This window comes from Danio aesculapii, chromosome 22 (assembly GCF_903798145.1).
Source record: "Danio aesculapii chromosome 22, fDanAes4.1, whole genome shotgun sequence".
NCBI lineage: Eukaryota > Metazoa > Chordata > Actinopteri > Cypriniformes > Danionidae > Danio > Danio aesculapii.
The window spans coordinates 36,491,866-36,514,052 of NC_079456.1; the positions used below are offsets into that span (position 1 = coordinate 36,491,866).

Below are 22,187 nucleotides of genomic sequence, written 5' to 3' on the forward strand. Positions count from 1 at the left end.
TTTTAATTCATAGTGTAATTCCTACTCGAAAGCATCTAATTTGTAATAGTTTTATTTTTCAGCATCATAATGATCACAAACACACAGCGAATGTAATGAAATCATATTGGAAGACAAAAACAGCTGATGAAACAAAGACAGTGATGAAATGCCCTCCACTTTCTTTATTCTCCATTTCCACCTGGAATACTCATCCTGAGGCCTCTAGAGATTGTGCAGCGCCATTGATGTGATCCAAGACCTGTGAAGAGATGATGCCAACCATCAAGGACCTCAAGGTCAACACACACAAAGAGAGGATGCCCACCATAGACCACTTCCAGGACAACTTATACAAAGAGATGAAGAGATTAACCCAACCATTGAGGACTTCCAGGACAACACATACACTTAATACACAAATACACTTCATTCACCTATGTACTATAAAATTGCAGGTTAAGTACGCTGTAAAACCCAACAGTTAACTTTATTAAATGAAATGAGTGTAGTAAACTCAGAATTGACTGAAAGTTAATTCTACTCATTTGAAAAGAGTTTTGAACTCAGTGTTGAAGGTAATGAGTTAATTAAATACCTCATTACTTCAACTTAAATGGAGTAAGTTCACAGTACTCATATAGATTAGTTTTTTAATTCAAATGGTTGTTGCAATCGGTTTCCTCAAACTTTTTGAGTTGCCTAAACTTATTGCGTTTTACAGTACTCAGTTGGTTTGAGTTCTCTTCATTCATGGGTTTTATTGTGCTCAAATTGCTTTGTTTACTCAATTGAAGTAAGTTCACAGTACTCATTAGGATTATTTTTTGAACTTGATTTTTTTGTTGCAATCGGTTTCCTCAAATGTTTTGAGTTAGGTAAACTTACTGGGTTTTACAGTGTACCTTTCAGATAAATAGATTTGTGCAAAAGTCTTAGCCTCCTAAAAGTTGGGGGGTGGCCTAGTTTTGCACAGTACTGCATATAGAGAGAGAGAGAGCGAAAGAAAGAGAGAGTCGGTCTTTGTTTTCATGGCCGAACACAAACTGCGGTTTCATCCAGCTCATACAGCTTTTTTCTCAGATATATAAAAAGGGTTTGAGGGAGTTTCTCTAAATATAAAATCTCAACGGGAAGTTGCTTTTTTCCTGGATTTCTGAGAACTCTCAGGTTCATTCTGGCTCGGGGTGGCCAATGCAGATAAATCTGGGCTTAAGCATGAAGAAAATCCTTGTGTTGTTGATGGTGTCAGTGTCAGGACTTTTTTTACTTCTGAATTTTAGATGATGTTTGGTTAGCTCCCAGCCAGATATCTGTGGTTGTGAGGGGAAAGTGGACACCCCCCGTATAGAAATCTGATATACAATGTACAGTTCTGCTTGAAAATCTGTGAACCCCTTTCAGAATCTGTGAAAAGTAAAGAGTTTTTGAGGGTGAGAACATAGTAAATTGAACTTAAACATACAAGTATCTTCTGAAGGGCAGTGTATAGTTAAACAGTTTTAATTATTTTCTAATCATAGTTTTATGATTATTTTTCTGTCCAATTACTTTTGGACCCTTAACAAGTGGGAGGCAAACTGTTGTAATTCCTACAGCGTTCACCTGATTTGGATGTAAATACCCTCAAATTAAAGCTGACAATCTGCAAATAAAGCACACCTTGTTCATTTCAAATCTATTGTGTTGGTGTATAGAGTCAAAAATTATAGAATTGTTTCTACCACCTTTTAAAATAAAGTCAACTATAATCGCTATAATCACTTTAAAAGCAACAGGTTTACTCACTTTTCTTTGAGTAAAGTCAATTAATCGCTTTAAAAAGCAACTGGTTTACTCACTTTTTAAAGTAAAGTCAACTAATCGCTTTAAAAGCAACAGGTTTACTCACTTATTTTAAGTAAAGACAACTAATGGCTTTAAAAAACAACAAGTTTACTCACCTTTTAAAGTAAAGTTAACTAATCGCTTTAAAAGCAACAGGTTTACTTACTTTTCTTTGAGTAAAGTCAATTAATCGCTTTAAAAAGCAACTGATTTACTCATCTTTTAAAGTAAAGTTAACTAATCACTTTAAAAGCAACAGGTTTACTTACTTTTGCTGCAGGTTAGTGTTATAAACCTACAAAAAACATGGAGGATTTCTTTGGGTTTTATTGTTGATTTTAAGTAAAATAACAACTTGATTCTTAGCCATACTCAGATTGACGTGCACAGAAAACAAACATAATATTATATTAACAAGATCTACAGTATCATAAAAGTTCATTGAACTGACATATATGAGGACACCAGAAAAGGGCATGGAGGGATTTATGAAACTAAAACAAGGAAACGAATCGATTCATTCTTAAAATTGTTGACATTGGCTGCAGTTTTCTATGTGTTGCATTAGAAATGCATGTCTTCTCAAGCTTTTTAATTCCTATGCTTTTGTAATGAAGGCTTTGTAAAACTCTCTATGAGTAAATTTTCCATTTGCAAATGTTTTTAAACTAACTAAAACTATTTAGGTCAAATATAAGGGGTGTTTTAAGCATCAAAACAAGAAAGTGTAATAATTTCTAGCATTTTTTAATCCATCTGACAGCAAGTTTTTCATTTAAAATCATTTAAAAATATCAAATTTAGCATGAACACATATTATTCTTATTCATGTAATACAGGTCAGAATTAGTATGATTAATTTTTGCGTAAATATAACACTCAAAATTAAAAAGAAAGTCAACTAAAATAGCTTTAAAAGCAACATTTTCACTCACTTTTCTTTAAGCAAAGTCAACTAATCGCTTTAAAAGTATTGAGTTTACTCAGTTTTTAAAGTAAAGTCAACTAATCTTTTTAAAAGCAACAGGCTTACTCATTTGTTTAAGTAAAGTCAACTAATCTCTTTTAAAGCAACAGGTTTACTCACTTTTAAAGTAAAGTCAACTATAATCGCTTCTAAAGCAATGGGTTTACTGAATTTTTAAAAGTAAAGTCAACTAATCGCCTAAACCTGTTAAAAATAATTTTACCCATATTTTGACATTTTATTTTGACATTTTTTTTAATCATCAAAGCAGTCACCTGCATTTATGTATATAAAGTTACTTGTATTTAATTTGATGTAGACACCAAAATAGCAGAGTTCCCCTAGTGCGTTTTTGGTTCCCATTTAGTGTATTTTTTAAGAACAAATATGAAAATTAGGAAAATATTCCTTTTTTTAATAATAACCTATACAGAACATATTGTTATTTTTAGGACAATATTTCATAACCATTAAACTATAAGCATGTAACAAAACAAAACATTTCAGAACTATAACTAGTCTGTTGTGTTCTATAGACATCCTGATAAAACGTCAAATTAGTCGAAATGCATAATAATGGTCAGATAAACATGAATGCAATTCTGTAAACATTTTAAATGTTATTTTTAGGTTTAAAAATAGACAGGGATCTTTTTTCTTTACCATCAATAACTAAGCAATTTTATATCCCTAATCCACAAGAGGTCGCCAGAGTAGCAGATGAGCATAATTATGTGCTTAGGAAACGGAAATGAAAAACAAAATGTGTTGAAGGCCTACGAGTTGTGGATCTGATTAAATCGCAATTTTCTTTCATCAGAAAAAGTCCTGTTTTGGGTAACGGGAATAACGAGTTATGCTTACTCAAAGTTGTAAATATTAGTTTATGTGTTCATGTTTATTTTAAGGCTACTGCATTTTTTCTCTCTTGAGATGGATGGATGGAACAAATGATAGACAGACAGACACAGACAGATAGATAGATAGATAGATAGATAGATAGATAGATAGATAGATAGATAGATAGATAGATAGATAGATAGATAGATAGATAGATAGATGGATGGATGGATGGATGGATGGATGGATGGATGGATGGATGGATGGATGGATGGATGGATGGATGGATGGATGGATGGATGGACGGACAGATAGATAGATACAGTGCTCATATATTTTGGAGTATTTGAACAAAACAGATGTATACTTAAATAATATTAGTCATCAAACATCTTTAGAAATACAAGATAATACATTTAAATTCATGCAAAATAATGCAAACAAATTTACAAACTACAAAATTTCAACTAAATTGTACATATTCTTTGCTTCTCGTTAAGTTTTTTTTCTTTTTTTAACCTCCTTTTTTCCTTTTACTGACTAATCTAATGGATATGCACAAATATAAAATTGTAAAGCAAAAAAATATTCATTTAAATAAGAAATTTTGAAGGTGTCATCATATATCCTGAGCACTGTAGATAATAAGACAGGTAGGTAGGTGGACAGACAGACAGACAGACAGACAGACAGACAGACAGACAGACAGACAGACAGACAGATAGATAGATAGATAGATAGATAGATAGATAGATAGATAGATAGATAGATAGATAGATAGATAGATAGATAGATAGATAGATAGTCAGTCTAAATTTGTCGTTACACAATTTGTCCACAAGAGTTCGTCAGAGGCTAATTAACGATGCAAAACTATTGGCGTTGTTGTCAAAAAAAAAATCACAATTTTATCACGTTTCATTATTCTCTTTCAGTGATTGATATTACAAACGTTCACATTCAAATACGAAATAAAGTTAATGAGTTGTTTATAAAGCAGTTTGTCTATCTCAACTCTTCACCTGAGCACTTTATCTTGGGCTTTGCAATGGCAATATTTCCTAATTCCACACCACAATGTGACTGACCTAAAGTGTTGAAACTAAAATAAATCGATGACCGAATTAGCTGAGGAACTTTGTAGTTTATTTATTTTTATGCGGAGGACATTAATGAACAATGGATGAAAATGACGATGCGTAAATCAGTGGGTTTGTTTACAGTCCACAGGGAACAAAATGGAGGCCGTTTCTTGATAAAGGCGTTAAAAGCTCTCATAGTTTTCAACCATGTGACCAAACCAGAAATCTTTTTTTTAATTGTCTAAATGTTTTGACGTGAATAACCATAACATATCGCTATAAGTGTGTCGTTTTAATTAGAAGTCCCTAGAATTAAAACATATATACACCGCGTCCAGCTGTTCTACATATTTAACTAACTTTCTGATGATGAATAACCTGCCTACTGAACACCCCAGCATTATCCGTCCAATCAGAGCGCGTATTAATCCGCGCGCTCGCTTTGTGCTAATGGGCCGCAGCCTGAGCACGCGTGCGCGGAGGGATATTTGAGGGACTACACCCTGTGGAGCAGCCGGGACTCTTTCTTTACCGCTCAAACTCACATTAGAGAAGGGGGGCGTGTGGGACATTCAGATATCCTGCGAGCTCAAATCGAAACGGCACCAGGCTGTCCGCATCGTCGTCTTTAAGGTGAAAGTTAACCGGTGTGCGTTTGAGAAGAAGGCAAACATGTCGTGGAAAGGCTACGTGGATAACCTGATGTCGGACGGATCGTGCCAGGACGCCGCCATTGTTGGGTGCACCGCGGAGGCTAAATACGTTTGGGGAGCGCAGGAGGGGGGAACATTCTTACACATTACGGTAAATAAGTGTTTTTAATTTACTCTTCGTATTTTATTTGTATTTAGCCCGTGGATGTGGTTCAGGAACTAGTAAGCTGCCTAAGTAGACAGCGCATAGGCGCGGACTATAATGCGCCTCAGTACTGGTGTCAGTTTGAAACCAACGGACATAAAGAAAACGTACTTCATTTCAAAATTTTAAACCGCAAGTTATTTTATAGCGCGCGAATTTGATTATAAGCGCGCTAACATGCTGCTTGTATGCTGTATTCGTAGACAGCTTTTAAGGTTATAGGCACACGTCCAGCGTTTCGATTAACCTGTCAGCCTCTTTATAAGAAATCCAGGCCCTCGGCTTATGTATTGCTGACTACAATACATTTATAAGCCATTCTCATGATTTCAAGCTGAATATTCTTTTATTTTTAATGTTAAATACCATGTTAGATCGTCAAGGTTAACTTGGCTTTTTGTAGTCGATTTCAGATTCATGCACTTAAATATCAAGTGTTGAGCGTCTTGAAGATGTTAAATATTTTACAGTGTTTTAAAGGAAGGGTGTTTTCAGTCTAAAAGAAAAGGATGGTTTATTGTAAAAAATGCCGATTTGATCAACCGGTCATATCTGATAATCGCCAGTTTACGCACATGCACTTGTACGCGGGAACGTGCGCGTCATTCACCCGCGGAATGTGCGTAAGATCATTCTAGAATACGGAAAACACGCCGCTCCAGCTCTCTTCCTGTTGTCCAAGATGGCGCTCCATAAATGGGTGTTAAAGGGGAAGCTCAGCCATAAAAAAAATCAATTTACTCGCCCTCACGTTTATTCAAACCTTTCTGGATTGTTCTCAAGAAATTTGAAATGTAATTGCACTTTTCATCATAGTAGAGGAATTACTTAAGTCAATGGCTACCAAATTAAACAATTTCCCCCCAATTTTCTTTTGTTTAACTGAAGTAAAACTCAAACAGGGTTTGAACAAGTGAAGGGTGGGGATATATTAAGGTAAAGTTAAATTTATGTTCACAAATTCAGACTTTTTCCTTTTAATAATATAGTTAAAATTATTGTTGTAAATATAAAATAGTGGAACCATTTTAGCAGCTAATAACTATCAAAGTACAACATTTCCAGTCAAATAAATAGTGCTAATGTTGGTTGGTAATTTTCGGACAGAATGTTCAAAGTAGCATGGTAAACTATATAGGGAGCTTGTCACTGAACCAATGTGTGAATATAAAACCAACTTTACCTCAATGGGGGATAATTACACCTTGAAAATGTTTAACCTTGTAATTTAATAACTGCCTTATTACATCTTAAATTTGCTCTTATTTAATAGGCAGCTTTTAATGGCTGTTTTGCCTGTAGGGTTGGTGATTTATGTAAACCTCATTTTTACAGATTTGGGAACAGGTTAGGGATGGGCTGGTGTAAGATTCTGACTGTGATAACCTTGGATAAATTATCACTGTTTCATGGTATTGTGATTTACTGCTCTAAAATATATTCTTATTTTAAATGTCTGGGTAAAAAAACAATTTCCTCATTTTGAACAGAATATATTTTATTTCGAGAAACATTTATAATGTTTAAGGGCAGTAAACTTGTCACGCTAAAGAATTCAAATGAATCATTAACTTCTGATGTCTTCAGTTTCTAAAACACTGATTTCTTTAGAGTATAAAGCAGCATCTTTGTATATCTTCTGCTGGAGGTACTGTCGCACTAATATTTAATAAAAAAAAAAAAATCTTACACATACCTTAAGAACGGTATAGCAGAATATATGGCTATTTAAAAACCTTGACTTTTTCAAACTGCAATACATCTTATAGTCCTATAACAAGTAAAGAAAGTTTGTCTAAGAAATAAAATAAATTAATTCCAGATATCACAGTTGCTCTGGAAAATGAATGTAGTTTCAGCAAGTTTTGTTTTGACTTGCATTCATCAAAATACAAACTCTGCTCTCCTAAATCATGCTGGTTGGATAATTAATAAGTTTAGGCAGATGACCATCAAATGTTCTTGTTGATAGAATTGCTGAATCTTTCACACTATTATTAATAAATAAGCTATGAAAAATGCAGAAAAGCATGCACATCACTTAAAATGAGTGCTCAGCCAAACGGCAAAAAAATGTATATTTAAAAAGACGTCAACGTCAAAGCTCCAAAATGACAATTAATTAAATTAGAGGCTGATACAAGTGCGTAACGTTTCAATCACACCAGCTGATGAAGAGCCAGTGTGCTCGAAACATTACTCCCCTTGTATTGGGGTTGTCACAATAATGGAATTCGGCACCAGTCGATACTGAAACTTTAAAACGTCTCATTTCTCGCTAACGTTTGAGTGCTACTAAACACATTCTTAAACTGCGCTCATTTGCCATTGTGTTCACGTGCTCAACAGAAATGACCGTAATTGGCTGTGACGGTCATCAGTTTACCGAACTCGCCGCTGTTTACTGAGTGTAACCACAGATACAAGGACACTGGAGTGATTTAAAGTCGTGATTCATCAGCGGGTCGCTTGTAGACAAACCAGCTCATCGATGTGACTCTGAAATGCTCATGTGTCTGTTGTTACACTCGGTAAACAGCAGTGAGATTGGTGCACTGATGACCATAGCATAGCCTCTGCATGTAGCCCATTTGAGCATTTCATGCACCCGTTTCTCTGCTATAAAAATTCAGAAGAGATTCAATGTTCATTGTTTTGAGTTTCTTCACCAGTGTTTTGAGTGTACACCAGAAATGAGTGTGATGCAACTGTAACAAGTTAAAACTCATACTCATTCAACAAAGGAAAAAGGCAGGAACTGGCAAATGTTCAACAACTTTGATCATAAAATAAACAAAATCAAATTATATCCGGTGCTCCTCAGTGGACTTTAGATTTGTTAATCACTGGTGGCCCCGGTGTTGCCCCGCCCACACTTGTCAAAAGTATACAAGCTGGCCAATCACAGATCTTGTACTCTGCAATAAAATGTATTTATTATTTTGCTCGGAACATTTTGAATTCATAGAAAACATCAGCTTAGACCTTTCATTCCAGCATAAATCAAAGAACTGACTGTACGATGGCTGCAGCAGACACAATATTATAGAGCGTCTGAAAATAGTCCTTGGTTAGGTAACTTCCAACATGACCACCTGCTTGCACAGGGAGTGTCTACAGGTCCTGTTCTGTAATATTGCTCCTGCTGCAGCTGTGGCAGATTTTACTTTGTTTTTTTGTAGTCTGTAGTATGCAAAAACAATCATGTGCATATATTAGGCAGTGTGTGCAGGCATTGTATGCTTCCTGTGGTCATGAAAATGAGTTTAGATGCTGATGTTAAAAGTTAGTTCACTGAAATATTTTAAAATAGGTAATTTACACTCCATGTGGCTCTTAAACCTTTTGAGTTTTCTTCTGTTCAATGCAAGATATTTTGAAGAATGCTGGTTTGGCACCCATTGACTAATTGAGTATTCAAAGTCTGGTGCTTTCTGAGGTGCGGTTCTTGTTGCACAACGCTACTGTCAACTAAAAACAACAAAATTATTCATTCTGACATTTTGGTGGCAAATTAATCAAAATATTGAAGTCTGCATAATCTACAAAGTTAAATGAGTCCTTTTTAATGTGTGCATTTGGTATTGATAAACATGCAATGGTGGGCTACAGGATTAATATACAATTGTTCACAAAATAAAATCCCAATATTAGTGCCAGGCATGCAAAATACAGCAATTTTTATTAGTGTTGACTGGGATCATCTTGACCGCATTCTTGTTAATAAATTAATTTGACATCATTGTTATTAAAAAAAGCTATGTGTTTACCTATTTTTATGCACTCTTTTAAATTATCGCATTAAAAGCTTGATTGAAACACCCAAGATGTGCTAAACTGTGCATTTAAAAGAGAATGTGCGCACAATGAAGTGTAAACTTTACTGTTGAGTAAACTAATTTTTCTGTACATTTTTAAAGTTAATTTGCTTGGCTGTGGAATATCAGTGCATTCATTGCCTTTCCGCTATGCAGTGAGATTGGGAAAGGTGGTGTTTGCCAACTTCCTTATTAGCAGTAATTCCCAAAGATGAAAGTTTCTGAGGTTTAGATAAACCAAATTGTGGTAAGGCGTTTCCCGCTAGTCCCAGCTCATTACTGCTACGTCATCCCAAACCTGTAAGACTACTTCTGTTGAGGCCCGACACTGTTAGTCATGCTGGCTTGCAGAGAGCTAATTGTGCCTCCTGAGTTTCCTGTATAATGCCTTTAAACTCATGCATGGCTAGAAGTGAAGTTAAGCTTCAGACTCTGTTTGTCACCAAACAAACGCTTCCAAATCTTGCTGGAAATAACACCAGCTCCTGAATCCTCAGTGTTGAGCTGCTTTCAGTTTTATGTGGTTTGACCTCAGGGTAAACCATGAGAAACGCAGCCAGAACGAACAAAGCTATGCAGTCAGAGCAAGCAACCAATAAAAAAAAATACATGGGGGGGGGGAAACTACACGTTCAGACTTGATCTGTGTTTGACATAAAACCGTTGTTTGTCATGATTAATGCTTCTAGTTTAAGGGTTTGGCTGAAAATTTCTCACCGTCGTCTTACAGAAGCTCCTTTTAAGGATGATGGTCTTAAATCACCTTCATCATATTCCAGAAATATCCATTGAACGTTTCAGAGGACTCTAAAAATACACTTCTGTTTTTGTTTAATGATTAAACTAGAGCACTTGATATGTTCGGTGAAAGTATACCGATCAAGCATTGGAGTAAATGTAAAATTGAAATATAATAACTCAAAGTGTTATGTCCCCTTTTTTAATTGTACCTTTTTTTTTTTTCTTTTTTTTTTTTTTTTTTTTTTTTACTATTTATAATCTGAAGTGTGATACCATTGCATAGCTTAATATGTAATAAGCCAAAGTAATTTGCGTGCTGTTATTTTGATATATGAGATTTAAAACCTTGCGTTGGATTAAAGTCTGTTTAACTTGAAGGAAATCTTGCAGATATAAAAGTTGTACTGTGACTGTTGGGAGGCTGCATGATTGGTAATTTATTTTGCTAAACTGTTTTTAATTTTCAAAAACCTAATTTTTATTTATTTTTTGATTAACAAGTCCACTTTCACGACATTTGCTTTTAATAAAACTCGTTTGGGCTTGTGAGTTAATGATGGGAGATTTATTTGAATTTGTAAATCTCTTTTCTTCTAGCCTACAGATGATATTTAGCAAATTCCTTATGGATTTTATTTAACATTGCTGCAATTTACCCTTTTAAATAGTTTTTGTTTGCCTAGTGGCTCAGCTTACTACTGACATTTTGACATTACTTTGTTAGTCTATAGTATTTTTTTTTCTTTCCTTATCATTTGATGCATGTTGCTGTCAGTCAGTTAAATTAAATTACTATTAATATCTTTTCATACTTTCCATGAGTTTGTCGCATGCAGAGATGTTTTTCTGTAGTATACACTACTTGACAAGTCTTGTCGTCGATTCCAGTTATAAGCGCAACAAATAACTTCTAGTTGATCATTTGGAAAGTGGCAGAAGGTTGGTTTTTCCCATGAATCATCTGTTGAGCTGCATCCCAATCATCACAAATACTGCAGAAGACCTACTGGAACCAGCATGGACCAAGATTCTCTCAGAGATCAGTCAAGTTTGGTAAGGGAAAAAAATCATGGTTTGGGGTTACATTCGGTATGGAGGCGTTCGAGAGATCTGCAGAGTGGATGATCAACATCAACAGCCTGAGGTATCAAGACATTTGAGCTGCCCATTACATTACAAACCACAGGAGAGGGCAAATTCTTCAGCAGGATAGCGCTCCTTCTCATACTTCAGCCTCCACATCAAAGCTCCTGAAAGCAAAGAAGGTGCTCCAGGATTGGCCAGCCCAGTCACCAAGTGTGAACATGATTAAGCATTTCTGCAGTAAGATGGAGGCATTGAAAATGAGCCCAAAGACTCTTGATGAACTCTGGGAGTCCTGCAAGAAGGCTTTCTTTGCCATTCCAGATGACTTTATTAATCAGTGATTTGAGTCATGTCAGAGATGTATGGATGCAGTCCTCCAAGCTCATGATGGAGTCAGACACAATATTCATTCTGTTTCCACTGCAGCATGAGCACATATTCTATACTGGACATTATTGAAGCTTCAGTGACCAGACTTTAGTCTAAGCAGAGTCAGACCTTACTGTCCTAATGAAATCATTCAAAATCAAGGCATGATCCTGTTTTATTTTGGTAAAGAGCATAATCTAGAGGCCTTTGTCTTTCATATAAGCCACTTCTGATACCAAATGATCAACTAGAAGTCAAGTTATTATTTGTTCATAAAACTTGAATAGGCAACAAGACTTTTGTCAGGAAGTGAAAACCCTTAAAACAATATATCAGCAGTATGAACATTTGAGTTGTAAATCATAAATGATTTTGCGGAAAGGGAGATCAACATGTGAAGCCGCAGTGAAGATTTTGTAAAAACAATTAGGAATTCACTGTATTTAGTTTTCTTTGTAAACTCATTGGATATCTACTTCCTTGTATAACGCCAAATTCCATATCTGTGTGTGACTTTAGTTACATGTTCAAAGTGCACAACACCAGGCTCCACATGTCTGCAGGTTATCAAATCTTTTACTGCACTTACCCACAACTATTCATTAATATTGTACTACAGTAAATGCTGGATTCTGATTGTCTAATGAACATCCTAAGGCAATCTCTTATTTTCAAATAAACGCACCACCTAAATAGTTCCATTTTTGCATGCTTTATAGTTTCTGAATGACTTTTCACAGCTAAAACAGTAAATAAAACACATCAAAACACATCTGAAGGCCTTGAATGAGATGTGTAAGAAGCTAGTGCTACATACAGGCCCTGTTTCAGGACAAAAATCTGACTAATGTCTGAAATGCAACATCTAAACAGTGGCTTTAGGTTTGCTAATCGTAGTATAAGAATTATAATTCATGTTTTCCCATCTCCTCAGCCCACAGAAATCGATGTACTCGTAGGCAAAGACCGAGAGAGTTTCTTCACCAATGGCCTGACTTTAGGTTCAAAGAAGTGCTCCGTTATTCGGGACAATCTGACAACGGACGGTGACTGGACGATGGACATCAGGACAAAGAGTCAAGGAGGAGAGCCAACCTACAACATCGCTGTTGGCAAAGCCACCAAAAGTAACCCCGCTTTCTTGTTTTATCGCAATTATCCTTCATTAGTTACAATCATAGGGTTTTATTTATTAGTGATGGGTGGATCATAGGACTGTAGATGCCATCCTTTCCTTAATATATACACTGTTCATGCATTCTAACTATTTGGTCATGAAATCACTTTTCATAAACTTATATCTATATTTATTATTATTATTATTATTATTATTATTTATTTTTTTTTTTTATTAAAATGTAAGACAAAGCAAGTAAATGCTTGAAGCATTGAAGAAGAAAGGGAAAAAGGTTTTTAATTATTAAATGCCTTGGTCATATTTCATCCAGGTCAATATACATATTTTTTTAAACCATACTTTTACCGCTTTGTACCCTACTTATTTCTGTAGTAGCACCTATTAATCATAAACAAAAGCATAGAGACTCTGACATGAAGCTGGATTAGCTGAATAGCCAGTTAAATTTCAATTTAGTTCGCACCAATCTTAGGTTTCAGGTAATTTGAAGTCATCTTGACTTAATCTTAGATGAGACCGTCTTATCTAAATTTTTAAAGTTAATATATGTGGCCTACCATAATCTCCCTTAGACTTATTAGTTCAATAGCACAATGTGTGATTAAACCATTACCAACGAACACCCCTGCATAAGTAGTTTACAAATTGCAGCTTCAAATGGTTTCGACTATAAGATATTTAGAAAAATCTGACATTGCGATTATTTTGCTGCAATATGAATATCATTTCACCCAATGATTTGAATTGATCTGTTTGGGAAGATTTCATTTAGATCGACTGAGATGATAAAGTCTTTTTCTATGCAAAAAATATAAGAAATTAAACGCATATATAAATATGACCGCAAAAACAAAAGGTAAATAAGCAGCACTTTATTTTCTGTGAAGTCAAACCATATTTGAGTTGGGGTTGCACGGTTTAACGGTACTATGGTACTATCGTGATACTATGACACCAAAATACTGGTGGTGCTGCTGTAGTTTGTTAATGGTAGTATCATCATAAATGGTCTGTCTACCCAAAATAGCATCGGGAAACATTTGAGACGATTTTTAACCACTTCATAAAGCCTGTGTTGGAAAAATGCTCCATTTGTAACCAATTTCATTTGGTATAATTTGTCTTATCTTAATGTGTTTTTTTTTTTTTTTTTTGCTCTGTTATCTACAAAATAAATTTTAGGTGGTGACGTACAAATAATACATTTCAGTAAGAGAATTATAACTTAAAATAGGCCAATTATAACTTTTCTTTATAACTTGAGTTATGAATTTACACCATCACAATACTACTTGGTATCGTGATACTTCAGCTGGTGTAGTTTCATAACATGAATTAATAGCATCACAACACCCCTAATTCAAGCACAGAAATTAAACAAATGTTAAACAAAATGGTCATTTGTATAATTAAAAAAATATATATATTCCTCTTCTGCGACGTGGCGATTGCGAATACACGCATTGCTCAAACAATATTTTCAGCCCTAGTATTGACTATTGATATTTTAAGGCATCATATCGAAGTTAGAAACTCCAGCATCACAACACTAATGCATACAATGGAGGCTACTATAATGGTTAAACCACTGGACTTATTTCCGTGTTTTGGTCCTCGTGCCTGCCTTCAGTCAAAACTAAAGCTGTTTGACACCACACCAATACACTAAGTTACTCGCGTTCTCATTCCAAGTGTTAATTTCTCTCCTGAATCACCGTCATATTTGACCAATGTTATGTATAAGACTAGATTAAGAGGAAAGTTCACTGTGACGTGTTTCACAACATTTAGCTACTTGCACATACACATCTAATTCGTTAATGCTGATTGAATTAAGAAAAAAAGCCATATTTTCCTGATTAATCTGACCTATATTCTGCATAAGGCCTTAAATCTCTACCCTATTTTGTGGTTGAAATATGACCCAAGCATTTCTTTGACCGTCAAAAGGCAAAAAAAAAAAACAATTGGCAACATAAGTGATTTTATTATTATTTTTTTCCCCTCAATCTCTCAGAGTTGAAGTGCGTGTCGATTAATTCTCACTTGCATGCATTTTTCGGCTAATCTGTCACTCTTGAAGATGCGAGAGGATTTCCTTTTTTCCTGAAATAAAGCACTCTTTCTTCTACTTCATGGCATGTTGAGACAAACTAAACCTGCTTTTCTGACTTGATCCAGCGACGAATTGAAACCCTCACATGCTGAAATCTGTTTCTAACACCTTGAAGCTTTTCCAGAAATCGCACTTCTAAAATTTTGTATTTGCTCACTAATACGCCTGAAAACCCTCTGATTGGCTGAGAGATGTGGCTGCAGGTCTTCATTGCATTTCTAGTTAAGCCAAGTTGTTTTGGCTATTTCTTGGGGAGCTTTCACACGTGTAGATCATGTTTTGTTCCGAAACGGGGATTAAATTGGTACGATTTTTGTTCTTGGTACAGTTCGCTTTCACATGGCAAAGTTTCTAAATGGAACAAAATGGTTAAAACAAGTCGTGCGAGTAAACGTACATTTTAATCAGAGTTTCAGGTTTATTTTTCAGAGTCACATTACGCTCGCCTGTCACTGTTATTTAAATTTATGATGTTGAGTATTGAGACATCTACAAAAAGGTGCACTTTTTTAATTTTGACACCCACAGACATTGTCACCAAATATAAATGGCAGCGGTTAGACTCTCATAGCCTCATTGTCAAGGGTTGTAAAAATTGATTATTTGATCTATCAATCTATTAAAAACATTGGCCAGTTTTTTGCATTATAGACTTACTTTATAGAGAAATAACAGATGAAGAAAGACAGTCACCTGATGAAGCAGATCAATGTTGAGCTTTCTTCGAGGTGCACAAACAAAACGATAAGCCTAAAACACAATCATAAGATTTAAATATGAAAATGATCAGAGGGTGATTTCTGTCAATTTTCCTAACAGATAATCAGCACTCGGTAATTCAGCATGCTTTCATTTTCATATTCGACATCAAATGCACATTTAACTGTAGAAATGACATCCCGCTCTACTGTCTCCCTTTATACAGACGTATATATGGTTATTAGCCTACATAACCTTAATACACAGATTTTTATTGCTTTCTCACTACAATCCATCTGCTCCAGAGTTAGTTTCAATCAAGTCAAGACCACCTCTTTCAGGGTATCGCATGCCAAACGAATCACGATAACTCTGCAAATAACAGGTTCCGAAACAAACGTCTTGGTGTGAAAGCACCCTTAAAGGCCTGCAGCGTTTAATAATAATAATAATAATAATAATAATAATAATAATAATAATAATAAGCGTGATTTTTTTTTTTTTTTTTTTTTTTTTTTTTTTTTTTTCTTGTGCGAGTAAAATCTTGACAACCATTTATCCTTTTTTTTATTATTATTTTTTTTATGACTTTTTAAATGCATTTATTAGTGATTTAGCAGTAATTAGTCATACTATTTTAATACAGTATATATTTTTATGTTCAAACTGGTAAAAGGCAATAGATTTTCTGTATCTTTATAGAAAATATAACATGGCATTTAAATAGAAAAAATTAATCTTTTCTAATAATGTTATTAAAATGGTTAACAGAATCCAGTGGAGATCTTTCCTCTGCATGTGTAGATCTTGATCTATTTTCTGCTTTTCATTCTTTTCCTGTCTGGCGGTGTTGATCTTGGTTTGGCTTTTTTCCAGAGCTGTTGTTTTTTCCCCTGTCCTCTTAACTCTTTCTCTGTCTTTTTCTTTCAGTCTTGGTTCTTGTAATGGGAAAAGAAGGGGTCCATGGAGGCGGCTTGAATAAGAAGGCATTTTCAATGGCAAAATACTTGAGAGATTCAGGCTTTTAGATAATTTATTTTTTTCTTTAGTACAAAAAGTAAAAAAGGTCACGTACGTTCCCAAGTTAAGCTGTGAATTTTTTTTTTCTCCACCCTCTTGAAATGTATTTTAGTTTTTGGACATTGTAATGGCAAGGAGGAAGGGTAATGAATCTTGTCAACCAATTTTAAGTTGGGAAAGCATTTCTCTTTCCCCCTCAAGTGTTGATTTTTGTTCCTATTTTTTTCCTTGTACTCCAGCGTTGATTATGGTCACGGGCAAGGAAGGTATCCATGGAGGGATGCTCAACAAGAAAGCACATTCTATGGCTGAATACCTGAGGAAAGCTGGATATTAATACACCTCCCAACCTAGCTGCTCATTCTTACCACTGCTAACCTCTTTTGATGAGATTTGCTCCGTCTATTGGATTCAAATTCTTCCTTTATTTCTGTACCCCCCCCCCCCCCCCTTATATCCAATAGTGTTCAGCACTACAGTTTCATTGTGAAACAACATGGTAAAACATTAGCGTAAAGACTTCATCTTGGGTGTTTAGTTGATTTACAAAGGGCGACTAGTCGTTTGTACGCATATCTCAAATCCTGTTGAATGCACACTAGTTAGGGTGGACGACACATTTAATGAACAGGAATGGTTAAATATGGCGTCTGCACTATCAAATTTCTGTTTTCCTCATAGCCAGTCATCAATATAATCTGGTTAGTTGGGTTTGTCTATTGGGATTTGGGCTGCAGGTAGTTTTTCCCTATCAGATGTCGTCTTGTTTTAAATCCTAAAGGTCAACTCTATGCATATTTTCAAACTTCTCTTAAAGTCCTAGTTAGGGCGGACCACATTTATTGGATAAAACATTAAATATGATGTCAGCGCTGAGAAAATTTGACCAACTTTGGGTTAAAGAGTTACAATTCGGCTCTACCAGAACAATTATTTAATATTCCTTCCCCTTTTCAACGTCTATTAGGAGGTATAGTTGACCCTTGGTTTATGGGTTGCAGATTTATTAAAGTTTTTTTTTTCCCCTGTTAGCACTGACTTACTAGATTAAAACTGCAAAAAGACGACTGTATATATGGCTTTAAGCCTATTAAATAGACACTAGTCAGGGTGGACAACATGATTAATGAATTAAACAAGGTCGTCTTATCAATTTAAATACAAAAAATTGAAAATCCATATCATGTTTTCCATTGGTGCTTTTGGCACTACCTGGCTTGTATTCTTTCTATTTATCGCAAGCATCCATTGATTTAGGATTTTTAGTGTTCTAGTTGGGTGACCATTGGGATTTGTGAGCATTATTAACCATTAGCCCAAAAGGTTGACTGTATTTGAGCATACTGAATGTATCCTAGTCATGGTGGACCATGTTAAATATCGAAAAAATACACTTCATCAATTCATTAACACTAAATAAATCGATTTTTGTGCATTTTACACCCATCAGCCCTCATTTCTAGACCAAATCTGTGCCAGGTTTAGCCCAAGTCAGTGTGGATGCCTAATTTAACTGCTTGATTTTGTTTTTTTTTTTTTCATTTAAATATGGCGTCTACTCCTACAAATATCCATTTATTTGAATTACCCAAAGTACGTCGTCACATTTTTGACTCTTTAGCACTACTTTGCTATCACTAGCATGTATTAATTGGGATTTTTAAGTCAAATATTGGGTATACATTAAGTTGAGCTGCACTGCATTTATACTACCAACAGCTTTCGTTTTTAGACCAAATCTGGGAATGTTTGTCTGTATGCATATTTTTGAGCCTACTGAATGGATCCGAGTTATGGTGGACGGCATATTTAGTAGACAAAACCCAATTAAATATGGAGTCTACTGGTGCTCAAGCTCTACCTGAATGATAATATTCCTTCCCTTCATCATGAACGGCCATTAATCAGGAGGTTGAGTGCTATACTCTGTTGCCATTGGGCTACGGTAGCATTTTATTATGATTTTTCTTTCCCCATCAGCCACAGAAACTGAATGTTCATGTACATTCCTTCATTGCACTTACTTAGCTAGCTTATATAATGTATTTTAAACTTTCCCATTTCACAACCTGCTCTTCCCCAGTGTATACGCTTGAGGTTTTGTCCGTCGGACCAATTTTTGTCACTCCTTGGGGGTTTTTTACGCACTACCAATGAAACACTAGCGTCTGGTTTTGTCAGCTCTATCAAGACTTGAATTTACCGTACATGGAAAACAAAATTGCCTTGGATTTTGTCATTGGTTAAACTGTCTGCTGTTTTATCAAGTCCAAATGTTGAATAAGTGTGTGACACTCCAATCATAACGTGTGTCCTGTGCCATAATGTCGAGAGGATCTGTTGTTATTGATTCAAACAGCTTTCCGGATTATTCTGTGTCTTTTGTTCAGGGGTTTTGGGATCAAATGTTCTGGGATGTTTGTCAAAACCTCTTCTTTTCCCCTCTACTTTATCTTGGACACCGTCTGATTTCATACGCATAAACCAAGAAATGCCATACATTTAATTTCACCACCTTGTTTACAGACAGATGAAATAAATCTATTCCAACCAAATTATTTGTCTGTTTCATTTGTTTATTTGATGGTTTTTTTTTTTTTATGCCCCCCCCCTCACAAAAAAAAAAAAGATTTACAAAAGGAAAACCAGATTATGATCATCATGGACTGTTGGTGCAAAATTGACCAAGTGTCCTGTTCTGCACAACCTTTAGCTATTTTGTTATTTCTGTTAGGGCTGGGGGATTCGTTGGAATAAATTTAAATCGTTCGGTGTCATATTTATTAAATATTTGTTTATTTAGGAACATTTATAGGGTTTAATTTATTTTACCACTTTAATTTACCAACATTACTAAGGAAAATAGTTTTATTAGTGGATCAAAAGCAAGTCGCGCCGACAAACGACAAACTTTCCAAGATGCGCACTCAGCAGCCACTCCATAGCGCTTCACACAGAGTTGTTGTTGGCAATGGTGTTCGGTTAACAAATACAGAAATTATTATTTATTTTAATCACCAGCCCTAATTTCGTAGTTGAAGAAACTATAACTGTAATGGTATATTATAGACTTGGACATTTAACATGTATTTGTTTACTAATGTTTTTGGTACATGTATAAAGAACTTTAAGTTGGTCGAATTTAAGTTTGCCACTTGGGAAAACCATTACTTTTGAAGCCAAATAAATCTGGAATATTTTAAGGTGATAACTCTAAAATCAACAAAAAATGTCTGTAAATCATGTGAAAATATGCCTGTGGTCTATCAAATGCAAATAATAAAGCTTTAGCTACGGCCATTTTTGCACATAAAAATGGATGGCAATGTGTGACATTTTAAAGTATTAAAAAAATATAAGTAAAATGGTGTAAGTTTATAAACTTAACCTGCTGCTGCTTTCTAAAAAGATTGAGAAAACCAACTTTTCCTTTACCTTGTGGAGATTCATTTCGAGAGGTTCATGTGCTAAGATTGATCTCAGCTGGTCCCGCATCACAATCAGGTGAATCCAGGCCTTCAATAAATAGCGGGCTTTGTTTTACTTCCGTTATGTTTGTTTTGGAAGAATTCCCCATCTCCCCCTACCTGATCTCTCGGTCCCCCTTCTATATGCTCTATGACCAGGCAGGAACACTGGGCTCAAGTATCTCCAAGGGTTCTCTCTTGGGACTGCATGCCAAACCTGCAATTAGTATCAAGCAATAGCTAAGTGGGAACTCTTGAAAAACGCAACCCTGCTGCTGCTTTCCAAAAAGATTGCGGAAATGATAAAGAAATGATTAAAAAAAAAGATGTGATGTTATTAATGAACAGAAATTAACACAGACACTTGGGGAAAACCATTACTTTTGAAGGAAAATAAATCTGGAATATTTTAAGGTGAAAATAACTCAAATCAGTAAGAATATCTGAAAATCCAAAAATGGAAACGTTGTCATAAGGTGAAATACGGCTGTGGATTATCAAATGCAAATAATAAATTAAACCTTTCCTAAACCTGCTTCTGCACGTTAAAATGGAATAAGTTGAAATGGGAAAAATTTTGACAGTTCAAAGTATTCGAAAAACAAAAAATGAAACTAAAAATAGTGAGCGCTTTACACAACATAACGAATATTTGAACTAACATTTTAATTTCTGCAGTCTCCTTAAGTTTTTATAAACTTAGCCTGCTGCGAATTTCCTAAAAGATTAGATTGAGGAAACTAGGGCTGCACGATATTAGAAAAAGCTGAGATTGTGATCTTTAGTTTTTCTGCATTTTTTTTTTTTTTTTTTTTAAATTTATTTAAATATTGCAATATGACAGCACAATCTCAATGCAATTCGTAACTTTGAGTTGGTGGCTAATTCATATGAATTTGTACAATTTGATTTGTACAATTTAGTTTGTTTTGCTCATCCCCCAATGACGATGAGGGGTGGGGTTGGATGCCACGCCTCCTTTTTAAAATCGTACGTTTTCATACGACCGAACTTGTACGAATTAGCTACGTTTTCTCGTGAGATCAGGCTGGTTATGAACACAGTTTCACCATTGTTTGCGTAGCACTATTTGACGGTTTTCTGGGAAGTCTAACAAACAGTATTCAGGAAATTGAATAATCTCAATTTTAAAAATAATTCTTACATTTTGTCTCGTTTCTACTCCAAATAACCCAAAAATTGCTAAATGAAGTAAAAAATGTTTTGTTTTCACCATCAGATGTCAAAATGAAGAGGTTTTGCTTGCGTTAAGGTAATGATCAGGGCTCCTGAAATCTTGTTTTCGCTTTGAATTTGTGTCTTGTGTCTAGTCCAAATATCTACATTTCAAAGTAAGAAATGTATAGTTGCATAAATCATATAAAGTCCATATAAATACAGTGATTAAATACAATTGTGTGGCTTCTGGTGAACTATAATTAACTATAAATGTGATATCGGTGCTGAAATGATCTATCGTGCAGCCCTAGAGGAAGCAAACACAAAACAGCGAAAGGTGTAATATTTTATTCATGAACAGAAATGAATACAGACTTCTATAACAGAAAGGTTTACAGTATTTACAGTAAAGCAACGTTAAAAAGGCAACAAGACATCAGTAACAGTTCACTTTGTGTTATCAAAAAACCCTCCAACTCTTATTGTACTTCCCCAACTTAATTCCTACTTACAGTATATAAACAATGTGTTATTAGCTAGCTACACTTCCAAGATCACTTCTGAGTGACTGAGATTAAGAACGGCTCCACTGTGAACCATCAAACTAAAATGGTGACGTCAGTGTCAATACAAGTGTGTGTGTGTGTGTTTGCCGTATAAAACATGCAGTAGTTCGTGATCAGATACACGTCTGAGATGATTTTGGCATTTCGTTGGCAATCACAAATTACATTCCAAGAGGAGACGTTCACCAGTGGAAGCTGGCAACACTTCTGCTGGAAATATAATACTATTCACGTAATTCTCCTGCTCATAGATATACATATCACCAAATATAACATAACATGGCGAAGTGTATATAATTAAGCACAGATGTGTGTCATGTCATAGAAACTGGTGTAATAACACAAGCAATCTGCAAAAAACAAAGGAATTTTGTAAATATTTGTATAATTTCACCAAAAAATTGTCAATTTAGTAAATTCATAATCTCATAATTC

The 22,187-nt window shown here is 35.0% G+C and overlaps 1 protein-coding gene across 2 annotated transcripts; it reads left to right on the plus strand.

Moving 5' to 3' along the window:
• Positions 1–5,197: 5,197 nt before the first annotated feature.
• pfn2b (profilin 2b) lies at positions 5,198–19,095 on the plus strand. 2 transcript variants are annotated; one of them, XM_056447572.1, is made up of 3 exons: positions 5,198–5,499; positions 12,502–12,694; positions 16,451–16,738. In XM_056447572.1, exons 1-3 carry the CDS (start codon positions 5,368–5,370, stop codon positions 16,546–16,548), a joined length of 423 nt encoding a protein of 140 aa, XP_056303547.1. In that variant the 5' UTR covers positions 5,198–5,367; the 3' UTR covers positions 16,549–16,738. The 2 variants fall into 2 exon arrangements, with proteins under 2 accessions (XP_056303547.1, XP_056303546.1); XM_056447571.1 differs by lacking the exon at positions 16,451–16,738 and adding an exon at positions 16,780–19,095 and having other exon boundaries at positions 5,203–5,499.
• Positions 19,096–22,187: the final 3,092 nt, after the last annotated feature.